Source organism: Agrilus planipennis, unplaced genomic scaffold, assembly GCF_000699045.2.
Source record: "Agrilus planipennis isolate EAB-ADULT unplaced genomic scaffold, Apla_2.0 scaffold202, whole genome shotgun sequence".
NCBI classification, from domain to species: Eukaryota; Metazoa; Arthropoda; class Insecta; order Coleoptera; family Buprestidae; genus Agrilus; species Agrilus planipennis.
Genome location: NW_020438961.1, coordinates 201,120 through 217,443, shown reverse-complemented (window position 1 = coordinate 217,443; position 16,324 = coordinate 201,120). Strand labels below are relative to the sequence as shown.

General features: G+C 34.8%; 2 protein-coding genes across 4 annotated transcripts in view; both read left to right on the top strand.

The window, feature by feature from the left end:
* The window catches only part of LOC108738669 (serine-rich adhesin for platelets), a 361,208-nt gene that overhangs the window by 150,763 nt on the left and 194,121 nt on the right, over positions 1–16,324 (top strand). The window lies entirely within an intron of this gene.
* On the top strand, positions 8,951–9,537 carry LOC108738671 (NADH dehydrogenase [ubiquinone] 1 beta subcomplex subunit 9). The gene has a single exon (XM_018472195.1). It carries the CDS (start codon positions 9,010–9,012, stop codon positions 9,478–9,480), a length of 471 nt encoding a protein of 156 aa, XP_018327697.1. The 5' UTR covers positions 8,951–9,009; the 3' UTR covers positions 9,481–9,537.

Below are 16,324 nucleotides of genomic sequence, written 5' to 3'. Positions count from 1 at the left end.
ACATCGTCATTCACACATACTCTAATCTAGCAAATAACAGAAAAAAAACAAAAGAAACATAATGCTAATTACAACTCATTGCATTATCGCATTTCTTTGTAGTGTTGGAATTACATTTGCTTGTACTTTGAGTTGTTTTCCTGTGAACTTTCGGACACGCAAACATTTACTTAATGTTCTCCTTTTATATCACACCGTATTTTTCCAAAAAATGATGTCCCCTTTAGTAACTACAATAGAATATCCGTATTTTGGTTCTGAATTCGCCACTAATGTATGTACATTTAATACATCTGATCTCTGGTCACTACAATTTAAAATAGGGACCAAATATAAATAACAAATTCAATATACATAAAGTAAAGAAAAAGTTCTCAGACAAAGGATATTGTCGGCATTCAAAGGCCGCATATCACATAATAAAGATATGAAACGTCTTTCGTCACGTGACCTAAAAAAAGAATACTTCGACGACATTTAAACACACATACACACATTTCTACACAGCGTTCGGAACCCTTTCCTTTCATAAAACGCGCGCGAGAAAAAGTGTAGGTATGAACATTTCATTGTTGAGTCGAAATAGGTCGTCTATTGAAAATTGCTTTTAAGAAATGAAAAATGTTTCCAACTTTGCCAACGAATACCCTACGGACGTGTCGCTAAACTTCGTTTTAGAAGCTTCATTCTTGCGTCCTCGTGCAGCAGGTGAAACGCATCAATATTAAAGGCCATTTCTGCTGTCTTGGCGACTGGAATTACTAAATTCCCATTTATTTCCTACAATTATTAATACAATAATTCTACTATTAGCATACATGGAGTAATTTATAATGACTGAAAGTGACGTAATACATAAAAGTTATGAAAATTGCATACCTACATAGTTTCCATTTTCTCAGTGACAGTTTGTCCATAACAACTGTGGATCTGTAGAATACATAAAACTTTTACTATATACTAATTGCTAGGGAGCTGGTGACAATATGGGCTTATGATTAAGATCGTCGTTGATAGTTTTGAAGCTTGCGAAAGGTATAAAAGAGGTGAAAAAGTCAAGTGTCGCTGATTTTTCGAAAAATGTATTATCATAATTGCAAAAAAAGGTCTCCTAAACCGTTAGCTCGTGTCTGTCATTTATAGGTACATTGTGTTAATTTTACTACATAGGTTCTAAAAAATTATAAAAGAGGTGGCAATGTCAGGTGTCGCTGATTGTTTTGAAAAAATGTAAAAAAAGGTCACCTACACTATTGCGTTAATTTCACTATATATGTGCAAAAAAATTAAAGTTAGACATCTAGGTTGGTGCGTTTTTTTATTTAATTATNTATTATATTTTCAAATATTTATTACGTACATAAACTAAACAATTTCAAAAAATTCCTGCCCAAACGGTGAAATAAACTCATAAGTATCTACAACATCAAATTTTGGCAAAATATTACATGCAAAGATTACATTCTCTATTTATATACATATCTTCTTGGTCATGACCTTTTGTCTGCTTACTCTATTGTAATTTACTTATATCAATGGTTCTTATACGTTTTGGCTATTTAGGTTATGTATTGGCAGCATTGTCATATTTGATGCCAACCTCAAGAAGGGAGTCGTAAACTGAGCATATACTGTAAAAACAACGTTTTTTGAAAAATTATAAAGAAAGAGAAAGTAGAAATTACGCAAGAAATATCGAAGAAACAGCGGCAATATTTTTAGAGTTCTTGTATTTTTTGATTTAGTTAATATATGTAACGACAAAGACCATATTATATATATATATATAGAGTGTTGTACACTATCTAAACCGCTACCGTTTTTTGTTATACGTCATCGTCACAGCCAGCGAGGGGCTTTTAACTTTATATCACTCGGGAAATAGTAATGAAACATACTATCTAGCCATCTTTTACTAATTGTAAGTACATAAGGATCTTTCGTCTCTATGTAATCTCTCACTCTTAAAAGGAATATGGAAAATGAACCAAAAAAAAAACAGAAATGATGACGTCAATATCAAAGTTTTCAGCAACGCTTTCCCAATTACCGAAAGCGCAGATTTGTGACGGTACAAATAAAGCAATTAAAAAGTAATTTTACTGAAAAGTATTCATAGAAAAAGGCAGCGTTGTGAAATATATGACGCGCATAACTACAGGAAATAGGTCACGAATTTTAAAAGCTTTAAGCTTTTAATACAATTCACTTCAAAAATTTTATTTTTTAAGGTCTATTTTCAGGTAATTGTACTTAATACAAAGGACAAATAAGAAGCTTTCACAAAGTTGTTCAAAAAATAATAAGCTTTTGTAAGAAACTTTCTGACCTTAACGTCTTTTTTTATGAAATAACGAATTGAATGCTTCCTTTCTTGGTGAACTAATCTAAGACGAAAGATTACGCCTTATAAGTCTTTACAACGCAAGATATGCTGAATAAATTTTATTTAAAGCTTTTCCTTTATTGTAATAAATCTCAATTCACTTAATATGACTTCTTTCTTATTAATAGTAGAAACTTTATCGTTACCAAGAAGTCTAGAATACTTTATTTTTATAGTTTTGACCTTTCATTGCTTAGGCTGCGCATATACTGATAAAATCAGGAAAAATCTAAATCGTAATCCACGTCTGAAAGTTTCGATAAATTAATAACCACGACCTTAATTCGTTCTTACAAAACAATTATTCTTTAGATTTAGCAAAAGTTAATTTATTACATTACGAAAATAATGGTCTTAGGATAGATCGCCTAAAATAATTATTATTGGAAATTAAAAAATCATTTGAAGGAAATGGTTTGACAAGGAATGAAAACTAAAATTTTGAGTATAAATTTATCCCAGATTGTACATACCTATAGCAAATAAACTGTAAACTTCCTTAAAAGTCCGTTACCCCCTTTTCTCCTGTAAGATCTCAAATCATTTTATAAATATTAAAGTCTTAATCTTATTTACAAATAGTCTGTACCATATGAAAACTATAGATAAGGAATCTTCATATGTGTGAATCGTTTAGAGAATTTCAATATGTGGAAGGAAGGGTTACAGTCGTTATAAATTTAAGGTCACCAATATTTATTAAGTCTGCTTCTATTTAAGGTCACCAAGGAGACTTGAAATAATATATTGATTTATTAAGTCTGTTTCTAAAGTAACCTACAGTCAGAGAACAGAGACTAGTATAGAAGTCCAATGCTGGGTTAATAATCCGGACTTCGTTTCGGATAACATGTCGGTAAATCTCGAAGCTTCTGTCATTCGACCGGTAGTTGTCGCTTCGGAAAATCAACCGTTTTTTTTTTNTCCTTAAAACTACAGAGATATAAGCGAATTGAATGCCTCTTCGTTCTTTTTTAAGTTCAGTTAAAAAGAGAAAATAAACGTTTATTACTGCTTTGCCCCTTGCTGTCTAACTTTAGTGGCATTCTTGATTCTTTATTGTCTATTACTGGTGCGGTAAAGGGTTAATAGTGGTAGGAGACACATTGTCTCTAAATTGTAACAAACTGTCCCTGTCGGAATCATTAATGGCCTCCAATTCCAGAAGATGGCTTCCGTTAAATGCTTAACAGGCTTTGGGAGTTGCTTTACTCCGTTTATAATTAAATTATGAAATAATTTCGGCACAAATTACCATTTCCTTTCAACAAAATTGTCTCGTAGAGTGTCGTGGCTTTGGGCTTTTATCGACAGTTTGTATTTCAAAACAGTTGATCGTTTTGTAAAAATAATCCTGTTTTACAGTTTGTGTTCCGGCAATTGTTCAGCATTATTTTTATAATATATTTCAATATATTACTGTAACATTGGAGTTTACTAAAAATATTTTACTTTCAAGACGATTTCAGATGTCTTCATCACCAGTTAATATGAATTATGGGCAAAATAAATGGGTGCATTAGATTAAATAAATTTTACTTTTTAGTTAATAGGTAACAGCTAAATATGTATTTTATTTATTGCCCTCAAAATGTTTGAAATAATTTAGAATTATACTTTGGAAAACATTTTTAACTACCACAAATATCAGGCCCTAGCCGTGTCCGCCTACCAAAATTTTGTATTTGTCCACTAATATCTGAAAAAGCATTCCTTTTATACACTTTTATTTTATTCAAGACATTTAAAAATATGACTATTTTCCTAATAACATCAATAAAATAACAATATTTCGAAAAAACATTACATTTATGTAAGTTAAACTTTCTGCTGTCCGCAACTTTAACCATCAGGCCCTAGCCGCTTAGGAATTTTGAAATTATGCAGTTTTTATCGTAAATGAGGGAATGAGAATCAGTTCATATTATAGTATAGACATTGTTATCTCCAATGGCCGCTTGCCTTGTGTCGGCCATTTTGTAATTCAGTGCAACCGCGGCGTAAAATGTGCTAGCACGCCTCGTTCCAGTGACTTTGTCAGTCCCTCGGTAAGCAATTTTTATATTGAATAGTACACATTATTTTTAACTGTCAACGATTTAGTATTGTTTTGTAAGCCCTGTTCATTAAATCACGTTAGGTATTGTGGTATATACAACCGAACAGAATATTCGTAGGTTTTCTTCTGAATCGTCAGTCCCTAACCCGTCAGTCCCTCGCTTGATTGATCGATTGAGATTGATTATTTTATAATCAAGGAGCCTTTTTTGTTAATTATTACTTCATAGAGCAAAGGGTATCGTTAATGTTAATAATGATACTGTCTAAAATACGTTCCTAATAAAAGTGAAGCTATGCCTGTGTAGGAGTCTTATTTTATTACATTATTGCCTTAAAAAATCTTATATTACAGTATGTCAGCATAATTTTCATCAGTCCGTAGCTATATGCGTCAGTCCCTAGACGTCTAAATTTACAAATCATACTAATTTAAAATTACACATCATCATCATCATACGATCGTCAGTCCTAAGACTGGTTGGACACGCACTTCCACTCTTTCCTATACTAAGCTTATCTTCGCATATCCCTAAAGCTAGAGCAACCCACATCCTTAACTATTTGCGAACAGTAATTTAATCTAGGTCTACCTCTGCACCTCCTAACATCCGTTTCTGTCTCTAATATGTCTATGACTAGACCTTCATGCCTGAGAAGGTGTGCTACTAACCTATCACGCCTATTTCTTATTGACTTCCATATAGTCCTCTGGTCTCTTACTCTTTCTAAAAGCGCCGTGCTCCAGACATACACCTTTAATAACCTTTTTCGTATTTCTAAATTAACCGTTCGCGAACATAGAAGTGACTTGTTTTTATTGAAAGCGACTCGACCCTGCACTTTCCTCTGTTTTATGTCCTTACTACTCCTTCCTTCCTGACTTATCTGACTTCCTAGATACCTAAAATCGGCCACTTCTTCTAATTTTTCGTCTCCTATGTTTATATTCGCTCTTTCCCTACTTTTCTTTCCCTTGCATACCAGTAGTTTTATTTTATTTTTATTAAAATTGCACAGTATATGAAAAATAATAAAGACTAATGACATCACAGAGTTGCCCTATTTTCATAGAATCACCCGTATATTTAAAAAAGTTATTTATAATAAAAAAGAAAAAATGTTTTACCGTCATCGCGAATTTTAAAGAATTGTACCGTATTCGATAGGAAATTTGTTCGTATAATTACCAAATATCAATTTTTTTAACAATTTGACAATTCTGCGATGACGAACTAAATGTTAATTATTAAAAGTTATTACTATTGTTAAAGTTTGGTATAGCAAGTTGATGATATCTCGACAGGTGTCGTTAAGGTAGAAGGACTACACCAGATGATAATAGGTACTTAACTAAAACGACAGTAGTAACGAATTCCAGCCTTGCCATAATATACGAGGGTGGATTGATAAGTTTCCGGCCTGACCAAGAAAAACAAGGTTTTTAAAAATTTTTTTTTTTATTTCTCAACATAATCTCCTCCAAGGCTGATACATTTCTCATAGCGGTGTTCCAGTCTATTAATGCCATCTCTATAGACTGATTCGTCAAGCTCCTCAAAATAACCATTTACAGCTTCGATTACTTCTTCATTGTCCGCAAATCTCTTACCGCCAAGCCATTTTTTGAGATTAGGGAACAGAAAATAGTCACTCGGGGCTAGGTCTGGAGAGTAAGGAGGGTGCGGCATCAATTCAAACTTTAGATCGTTGATTTTAGCCGTCGCAACGATTGACGTGTGCGCTGGTGCGTTATCGTGATGAAACAAGATTTTTTTCTTCGCCAGATGAGGTCGTTTAATTTTCACCTCGTGGCTCAAACGTTGCAATAAGTCTGCGTAGTATTGAACAGTGATAGTATTACCCTTTGCAAGGTTATCAATGTATATAATACCTCTTGCATCCCAAAAAACAGTAGCCATAACCTTGTTCGCCGAAAAAATTGTTTTTGCCTTCTTTGGAGTTGGTTCCCCTGGTCCAATCCACTGTTTAGACTGTTCTTTGGTTTCAGGAGTGTAGTGGTGGACCCACGTTTCGTCAACGGTTACGAATCGACGCAAAAATTCGCTTGGATTACGCTTATACAATGACAAATTTGCGGTAGAAATGTTTTTTCGAATCAATTTTTGGTCGACTGTTAGCAAACGCGGCACCCATCTTGCACAGAGCTTTTCCATATGCAAATGTTGGTGCAAAATATGTTGCACACGTTCATATGACATCTTACAGGTCTCAGCTATCTCACGCACTTTCAATCTGCGGTCTCCCAGCACTATTTGATGAATTTTTTCGATCATATCTGGAGTTGTGACCTCAACGGGGCGTCCTGAGCGAGGCCCATCAGAGGTGCTCACACGACCCTTTTTAAACTCGGAAACCCACTGCTTAACGGTTGAATATGACGGGGAGGATGTCCCCAGTGTTGAGTCCATCTCTTTTTTAATTTCCTTCGGCGTTAACCCCTTCAAATAAAAGTATTTGATGACAGCACGATTTTCCTGCTTTTCCATTTTTACGAAAACCACAGAGGCGTCTTGTTCAGCGTGCTGTCAAACCTACACTAGCAAGGAGATCGGGCTGAAACTATAGCTACAAGCTATCCAAGGATGGTACTATAGAATGTCACCTCAAGGTAGGCCTAGTGGCGTCATCTCTTGGTTAGGCCGGAAACTTATCAATCCACCCTCGTATACATCCACCTTACGTCTACCTACAATTTATTAGCGGGCGCTGCGACGCTACGTTCTGGCTACGTAGTTAGATAAGCGAGGGTAAAAACGATAAAAGCATCAGCGATGCTTTGTTTGCGACGCGCTGCAACGCACCCCCGAAGTATTTCGCATAGGTAGCGACGAGGAATAAAACCAACTTGAAATTTACGAGTTTAATTTGATGACGAGCGTCGTCGTATTGCACGTCGGTGGCGCATTTTGCCCACATCATCTTCTACTATAAAGACGTTAATAAACGCTAAATCATTTGGTCTAATTTACATACATTACCAGGCTCAAGCAAGGAATTAGAAATCACATACAGATACATACAAAAATAAAATTCGCGGACCTCGCATCTTACATAATGGTCCTAGATATAAGTCCATTATAAAAGCTTTATTAAAAACCTTAACTTATTTTATCAAGAAAAAGCAACATTACTACATAAAAGAAAATATTTAAACATTCTTCCTACAAAACTTTAGCACACTAAAATCTTAAAAAGCAAACTGCCATACAGCTATAAATGCAAAAATTCAAGGAAATTCCATTCAGTATTCCGTTATTCCTTTCTTTTCTTAAGTACATTCATCCAAATCGTTGTTTTCATTACTTTCTCCCTTTACATGCATCAATGCTTCATTCCCTCCTTCACATATTCTACGAACTTTTTCCTCTTCCTTCATCCACTACTTGCATAATGAATTGTATCACCCTTTGTGATTAGTGGGTAGGTAAATCAGGAAATGACAAACATCAGTCAACTAAAATATAATCATCATAATATAATGTTAATTGAGATATCGCGAAACTGTCAGAGCAGAATAATTTCAAACAGTTGAAATTTCTCTTTAAGGATTATTTTCGGGCGAATCTCTTTAACTTGGAAATAACCAGATAGTGACGGTAACAAGACGTAAGTTTTAAACAAAAGACTTCCGGTCATCCTCAACAATGGTACTGCTCAATAAATGGCAAAGGGATTGAATTGATTGATCATACCACCTGTAAGGTTAGAAAATGGTCATAAAAGTTATATATTCGGTGGACAGCTATCTGGTGATAATTGGTCAGCGAAAATAAATACTTTTTAAATATTATTTGAAATAGGAAAGTAAAAAAACCAAATGTATGCTGGGCACATAGTAGAAGTGAAACATCAACGGACAAGTGGAAAAACGAATCACAAAAAACAAAAACTTGAAGTAAAAATTTTGTTGCGATTCGTTTTTCCGCACTTATCCGTTGCCATTCGTTTTTCCACTTGTCCGTGCCATTCGTTTTTCCCCTTGTCCGTTGAAGTTCCACTTTTACTATGTGTCCCAGCACAAATTTCGTTTTCACGGGTGTACTGCAAATTATCGTTTTTACTTATTCAACCGTTTTTGACACAGAGCGCAAATAGAGGCAATGATGCCTAGGCACGTGGAGACCAGAGGTAAGAAAACACCAGCTGTGCACAGCACAAGCCGCCGGGACTCAAGCGGACTCCCCGATCTTCGCGCGGCAGCACATTATATCCATCTAATACAGTCGTTGCTCTCTCCGCCGCTGCCGCCTCTACCCCCTCCACGCGATCGAAACGCGTAACGTAACATGACCTAAGCTGCTTGAGGTGTCAAATTGTATATAGAAAATATACTGCTTTAATGTACAGATAAAATAATACAACCATTCTTGCATAAACGCGCCAAAATTCTGCATAAAATTGTTAAAAGAGAAGTTTTACGACTTAAAAATGTCTATATAACATAATAATGCAGCATATATAATCAAAGTAGGTAGTGTTTAATTCAACTTGCTGTATAAACAAACTGTCATCTTTACTGAATTATTACAATTTGCTTTAAAATGCAGAAAGCCTTAACTCCTGAGTTGCAGTGCATTGCTAAGTCTTTATACGAATTCGTCAAGTATCCCACCCATGCAAAAAAAGTATGTAGCTTGTATAAGAGAGTGCTACGCGATTTAGAATGCTCCGTGTCTGAAAGAGCCGCATTTTGTTATAGAATGTCGCAAATCAGACAGTGTTTCGAAAAAAACCGAGATGTTGATATCACCGAAGGTGCAGATTTATTACATAAAGGTGAAGAAGAATTGTTCTACAATTCTCATCCGATACCAAGATATTTTCAATTTTCACCTGGAGGTGTCGCTTACGAAAGAGAAGTGCAACCGCCCGACTGGGTTCTTGATTATTGGCATCCTATAGAAAAAGAGCAATATCCTGTATATTTTGCAAGAAGGGAGGTTCGGAAGAAGGAGTTTATCGATAGATGGCTTAAAAAATATTCCACTAACAAAAATGAGTTAGAGAAATAATTATAAAGCCGCCCTGAAAACATATTCAATTAAATGTAATAAATCATTGTTATCCCGCTTGTGATTTAATACAAGTTTGTATTTATAGGACCGTCAGTCCTAAAACTAGTTAGACCCTTTCCTATTCCAACGGCTAATGTTCGCATTTCCCTAATACAAGAACATCCCACATCCTTAACTATTTAAGATAGGAATCCGGCTACTACTGCATTAAAAATTTAGCAAAGACAGCTTTTTTTATAGATATTAATCCTGCTAAAATTCCCTCTCCATCGAATAAATAAATGAGCAGCAAATAATTTGTTAATAAAAAAATTATAAATTTCCTGATGCTGCCAAATGTTGATTTTTGACCCATTATGATCTGTGCTCTCAGAAAATATGTAGGAAGTGTACTTCTGTCGTATCTAAACATTATAATTTTATTTTTTAATTACTTAACGTAATATTACCTTCTCGAGTATAAATGAAATAGGGGTACTCCTAATTAAGCTCTAATCTGATCGGGACCCTACAACTCCCTCTACAAAGGTCACTGTAGCAAAGATTATAGATTATTGGGCACCCCGATTTGCCTCATTAGCTTTTCCAGTCAAATGTGAAATGTGTGTTATCCATACGTCCAATCCACGGTCTAAGAAATTGTTCATTTACAAACTCACAAATGTGTTTGTGTGCGTTCGGGCACACGTGTGTATAAACGTCTTATCGATTCGCCGACTAGCCGCGGGCGCCTTTCCTCATGTGCGCCATATTTGTAAATGTGTGTGTTGTACCTGCGTTTTGGGAAAGCAGTTAAACATTTCAAAGAAAAAAAGAAACTATCCGGATGTTTCGAGAAGGCTTCCGAAAGTAAACAAAAGAGTATTTAAAAGAACAGACGATCACCGAGTAAAGAAGAAATAAATTGACCGTTGCAGAAGTGAATCCAGAAATAAATTGTCAGTGACAGAAGTGAAATAAATAGCGTAGTGAATAGTGATATATCAACAGTAGTGTAAATAAATAGAATAATTCATAACCTAAGTTTAATAATAATTTAATAGTGTTTTTAAGTTCTTCAATAATTAGTGTAAATAAATAGTTTTGTCGTTATCAGTATTACAAGTTAGTTTTGTTAAACCCACGAACATTACAATACTATTCTGCACTAAGTCCGTGACACTGACACTCTACCAATAACTTCCACTAACTGCATGCACACATACAAGCCTACAACGTTAAAAGAACAAAGAATTACTTTAGGCTTGCTGTAACATAAACATCGTTTAATCTAATCTAATAAATAATAAACATAGATGCTGCAAGTTAGTAATTCATTGAATGCAGCGTTGCAATGTATTTTCCTGCGTGACTCTACCAGGGCCGGGCTGGCTCTTGCCTGCAAGCTTGCTACATGTTTCAGGGACACCTTGTATATCTAGATAAATAAGACACTAGTTATATTTATTATTTGAGTTGTACCAAATAATAGCTGTACAGTTGTACTTTAAATAATGTCAGTAACGCCAGCTTGGTTGAAGGTATTTATTTTGACGTAATTACCGTGAGCAATACGGATACTAAACAAATAACAATCCACTCATCAAAGATGTGTATGTATATGTGTGTGTATCACAATGTATCCTACGGTGCGCTTCGCGGGGCTATAGTTCCGACGTCGATGTTTCCCTTTACGAATTCCACGTAACAATTAACTGCTTCCGTTGCAATTTAACAGATTACTTATTTAAGCTTGAATCGCGAACCAGCAATTACCGCTCAAGCTTTTGCTGTTGTTCGAATAAGCTATTTCTATCGAACCAATAAAGGAATTAGCAGTTTAATATAAAAGTGTTAACGAGAAAACTTTTTGCGCATGTTGCGTCGTTTGATAACAATTCACAAAATCAAAATTGAATATGTACTGCTGGTCTTCATTTTATAAAATATCTCACCTAGGGGAAGTAACGTTTAAACTCGTGTTTCACAACGTAAGGCCCACGCCTCACATTTCATTGTCAAGGAGAAATATTCCAAATGGAAAAATGTTGTAGGAAAATCATTCATCACCCATGTTTTAGAGATGACCTGAGTACCCGATTTGGGTCCAGTACCCGGCGCATCCGGCATGGTAGAAAGAAAATCGAAAAAACAAACTCCAGTAATAATAATTTAATATATATAACAAAAGAGCCTTCAGTAAAGTGAAGTCACTTCTATGCTCGCTGACGGTTAATTTAGACATTCGAAAAAGATAGTTAAGGGTGTATGTTTGGAGCGTGGCGCTGTACGGATGCGAAACAAGGACGGTGTGCGCGGCGGAAAAGAAAAGGTTAGGAGCGTTCGAAATGTAGTGTTACAGTCGAATGATGAGGATACCGTAGATAGAGAAGGTTAGACATGAAAAGGTATTAGAAAGAGTAAGAGAACAGAGGACTCTATGGAAGTCAATAAGAAATAGGCGAGATAAATTGGTAGGACGCCTTCTCAGATATGAACGGCTAGTCAGAGATATATTAAAGGTAGAAACAGGAGCTAACAGGAGTAAAGGTAGAGTTAGATTAGATTACTGTTCGCAAATAGTTAAGGATGTAGGATGTTCTAGTTTTAAGGAAATGCGAAGATTAGCTCAGGATAAGAATGAGTGGAGGTCCGTATCTGCGTATCCAAGTTGTTGGACTGACGACCTTATGATGATGATGTATAACAAGAAAACTTACCCAACAAAATATGATAATTAAGATTGTATTGGGATAGGTTGTTTGCCATAATTTATATAATTGAATGATTACTTTATTAAGTTATCCCTTATATCCGTTAGAATTGAGATGGGTCGGTTCCCAATTTGGATCCGATATCAGTGGATCGGAAACTTTTTTAGGATCTGGCCAGACACCAGATAATGTCGCCGAGTACCCGGCATGAGCGGTTAATTTTATCAGTGACAAAAGAAAAAACCAACACCATAACATAACACCAACAATAATAATTTAATAAGTATAACAAAAAAACTACCTAATGAAAATGGGTAATTAAGATTGTATTGGGATAGGTCGTTTATCCCAATTTGTATTTTTTACGAGTATAAATGAAATAGGGGTACTCCTAATAGACATCCGGATCATTTAGGCTCTAATCTGGTCGAAAACCTACAACTCTCTCTACGTAGGTTACACTAAGAAGGAGTATGTGTATAAGACACTCTGACTTGCTTCTTATAAGCTTTTCTAGGCAAGTTTCTTCAAAGCACCCAATTTTGCCACTTAAAGGTTAAGACCACACAGGATATACCCATTAGAACCCTGTAAGTTGGACCAATTCGAATTTGAGTATTTGAAGCATTATTTACTTGATTGGGTCCTGATCAAATTTTCTTTTTGAGCTCTAATAGGGGAACTAGGAATCCCAATCCGATTTGGATTCCAGCCCTGCATATATTTTGCTCGAGTTTCTTATCATAACCTACAAAGACGTTTATAATAAAAAATAAAACAAACATTTCGAAAAATACAATAAGCAAAATAAGAAAATTACAAGGAATAAGAAGTAATTGTATCGATCGAGGAAATGAGCCAGAAGTCCTTCGGTGTGTTGGGCGAGCACCCCTGTCACCAGCTTGTTGTGTTTTCGAGAAAACTACAAATGTATAACCAGATACGTGATTTATTTGAAATAGTTACAATTCTAAATAATTCAAATACAAATACAAAATAAAAAATGGTATGAGGGGAGTATTTATTGAAAAGTTTACCAGAACGAAGACATGAACCTAACTGTACTGGTTTTACCGGTACCTCGTTATACGGTACCCGACAAAATCACCATCCGCAACATCCCTAATGTCAATATAGTTCTTTTGTTAACATTTTTTCGTGAACAAGAATACATCAATATGACTGAACTATTATAATTTCTGTCGATTGTTGGTATATGAGGTATCGATTAACGATAATTTATTAATACGATTTTAAAACCTTGTAGAGACTCAGTGTGTTAAACGATTTCAACTCGATCGTCTAGTTGAAAATCCGCTAACCAAGAATTACAGTTTCATTGGTTTAATGTTTAAACGACTTTTTGAGCGGAACTTAATGATTGGCTTGGGACGTTAATATGAGTGATATTTAATAAAAAGCTCGCCAGAGCAACGAAGACGTGAACCATTAACAATAGTGGTTTTACCAGGTACCCGGTTATATGGTAATTATCCGGTGCATTTCTATTGTTTTTCGAACTAGAGTTTATTGTTATAACATTATATTTTGAGTGCACTTATTGTCTGTTCCCTGTACAATTGTCTAGTGATTTCCTCCTGAAATCTACCATTTCAATTACTTTAGTGAACAATTTAATTTTACAGGGATATGGTGGCATAAGCGGAGGGGGGGACAGCAGCAAAAACCATATATAAAATGTCTATGAAGTTCTTTGTGTACCTACCAACACATTTTTTCAGTTTTTGAATCACCTTCTACAGTTGCTGTATGTATTGTAGTACATCAACTATTTTATTAATAAGAACACAGTAAATGAATAAAATTGTAATTTTAAAGTTTCAGCGAGAATTTATTAAAACTCTAAATTATGAGTAATATTTATAAATGCATCAATAAGGGCGGGGTATTAAATTCTAACCGATCATTTGCAAAATTATGTCCAAATTTTATAAGCTAAAAACGACGCGATATTTAAAAATTTAAACAACAAACTACCCTAAATGTTTTGAATAACAGCTTCATTAATAATTTATTTTATTGTGCGCTCCGGAATAGGTATGTGGCTCTTGCTTGTAGAATAATTACATACTTACATAGTTGATTTAGTAATATGTATATATCCTACTGCTCTTAAATTACTGGTGAAAAATAGACTTATTCGCTGAAATAAACTAAAAGAAAATGTGTTGTAGTATACTTGTAGCGATGTGACCTTCAGTTTGACCGGCGCAAAGTAGAAAAGAACAGCACTAGCCCAGAAAAGAAAGGAGACTACTCTCGGCCAAACTCTTAACCGGTGAGGAGCGTATAATCCGTACAGTACTGCACGGAAAAATTGACAATTTTATCCACTACAATTGCATTGCTCAAATGTGCTGTTATTGGTACCATTTACTACTAAAAATATCAACGAGATGTTTATTTATATTTGAAGATATATTAAAGGCTTAAAAGCTTGTTTTCGACTCGCACTACTATTCATGACTGAACAAAACTTTTGGCAGGTACTGTATAAAAAAGTATGTTTAATGAACATATCGAGAGTATAATGAGCTTTTTTTTCCCTACCTACGATTTTGCCAGCGCGCTTCCAAAACATTGGAAAGAGCATATCGCTAGAGAAAGTAAATGGAGTATGAATTGGGTAACTGTTAGTCGTACGGATACAGTAAGAAAAGTTTTTTTTTTGTTTTTTCAACGCTTTTTATTCCTCGAAACATGTATGTATATGTAGCTAAAATCTAGCAAACAATAGTTACGAATTACTGAAAAAAAAGACAAAACGTGATATTACCTAAATTTTTAGCGTTGTTTTTCGGCTACTTTTAGTACTAAAAATGAATAAAACAATTTTTAAAGGATGTATTTCAATGGAAAATTCAAGTTTCCTCGAAAAAGCATTCTCGTAAAAATCACTAAAAAGGCAGTTTCGATCAACCTTCAGAAACGACGCACACCTCAATTTAGTAGCATTTTGTGATTTTATCACTTTCTGGTATCAAAGTAACATAATAAACCGTAAAAGCCCTTCAACGCGTTTGTTCCTTATTGAAGGACATATTCAGTAAAGTAGCCTATTAAGTAGTATTAGAACATACTTGTTTTTACAAAATTTAAAAACTTTCTTTATTTCTGACAATATTCAACTGCTTTCTCACATATAGGTGGTCTTATTTATCCAATAGTCCTGGATTATCCTACTGTTCATTCAGTAATGTGTCTGTGTATCTGCTGAGGGAATAAAAGTTGAATTGGCAACCCTGTTCTTTAACAGCTGTAGTTTGCGACAGCTGTCAACTAATATAGTTGGTCAATCAAATGAGCTAATGAGGAACATTATGCACAAATTTGGAATCGGATCTAGCATATAAATATGTAAATTTAGTACAAAGGATTTCAGGTAAAACGACGATGTAGGGATTACTGTAATTTCGTCGTTATATCCGGAATTTGTTAAAGGCAAGAGTAAAAAAGAGACGTAGGTACACCATTTTTCAATTTTGGAATAATTTCCGCCTTGACTTAAACAGTTAATGTGCGCGTAGGAGCCACACTTTATTCAATAGTTTACTAAACGCAGTTGCTACTCAGAGTATTACTTTGTAGCTGAACCACAAATGTAACTCCGAAACGTACACACTTACCTACCTACCTAAAACTAACATCTAAAGCTAACATCCAAAAACAAACGGTAAAGTTTACCACAATTGTTGATCTGTGTGGATGTAAACAAAAGATAAGAAAGCTCTTTCTGTCTTTGGTGGCCGAATCCGATCGTTATATCTCCGTGGGTATTCTAAGAATTGTTACAAACGATTAATTAAAAACAGTCGCTATACCCGAACTCGGTGCTACATCTGAAGTCTCTATAGCTGCATGAATTTTATACTAAAGTATGCTTTAAATTCAAGAGACTTAGATTTAACGTCACTATAGCCAAATGGTCGCTACTAATAGAATCCACTGCAGTTTAACTTGTTTTTAATAAATAAATATGAAAAAATAACATACTTAAAAAAGCACATGTTTGTTTTTGTTGTATCCGTGTAAATGATGATTGCAACAGTAATACTTTTATCAAGTATTCCGATGTTTTCACAACACCCATCACAACCATGATTTTCAGAAAGGACTTTGTAAATTTG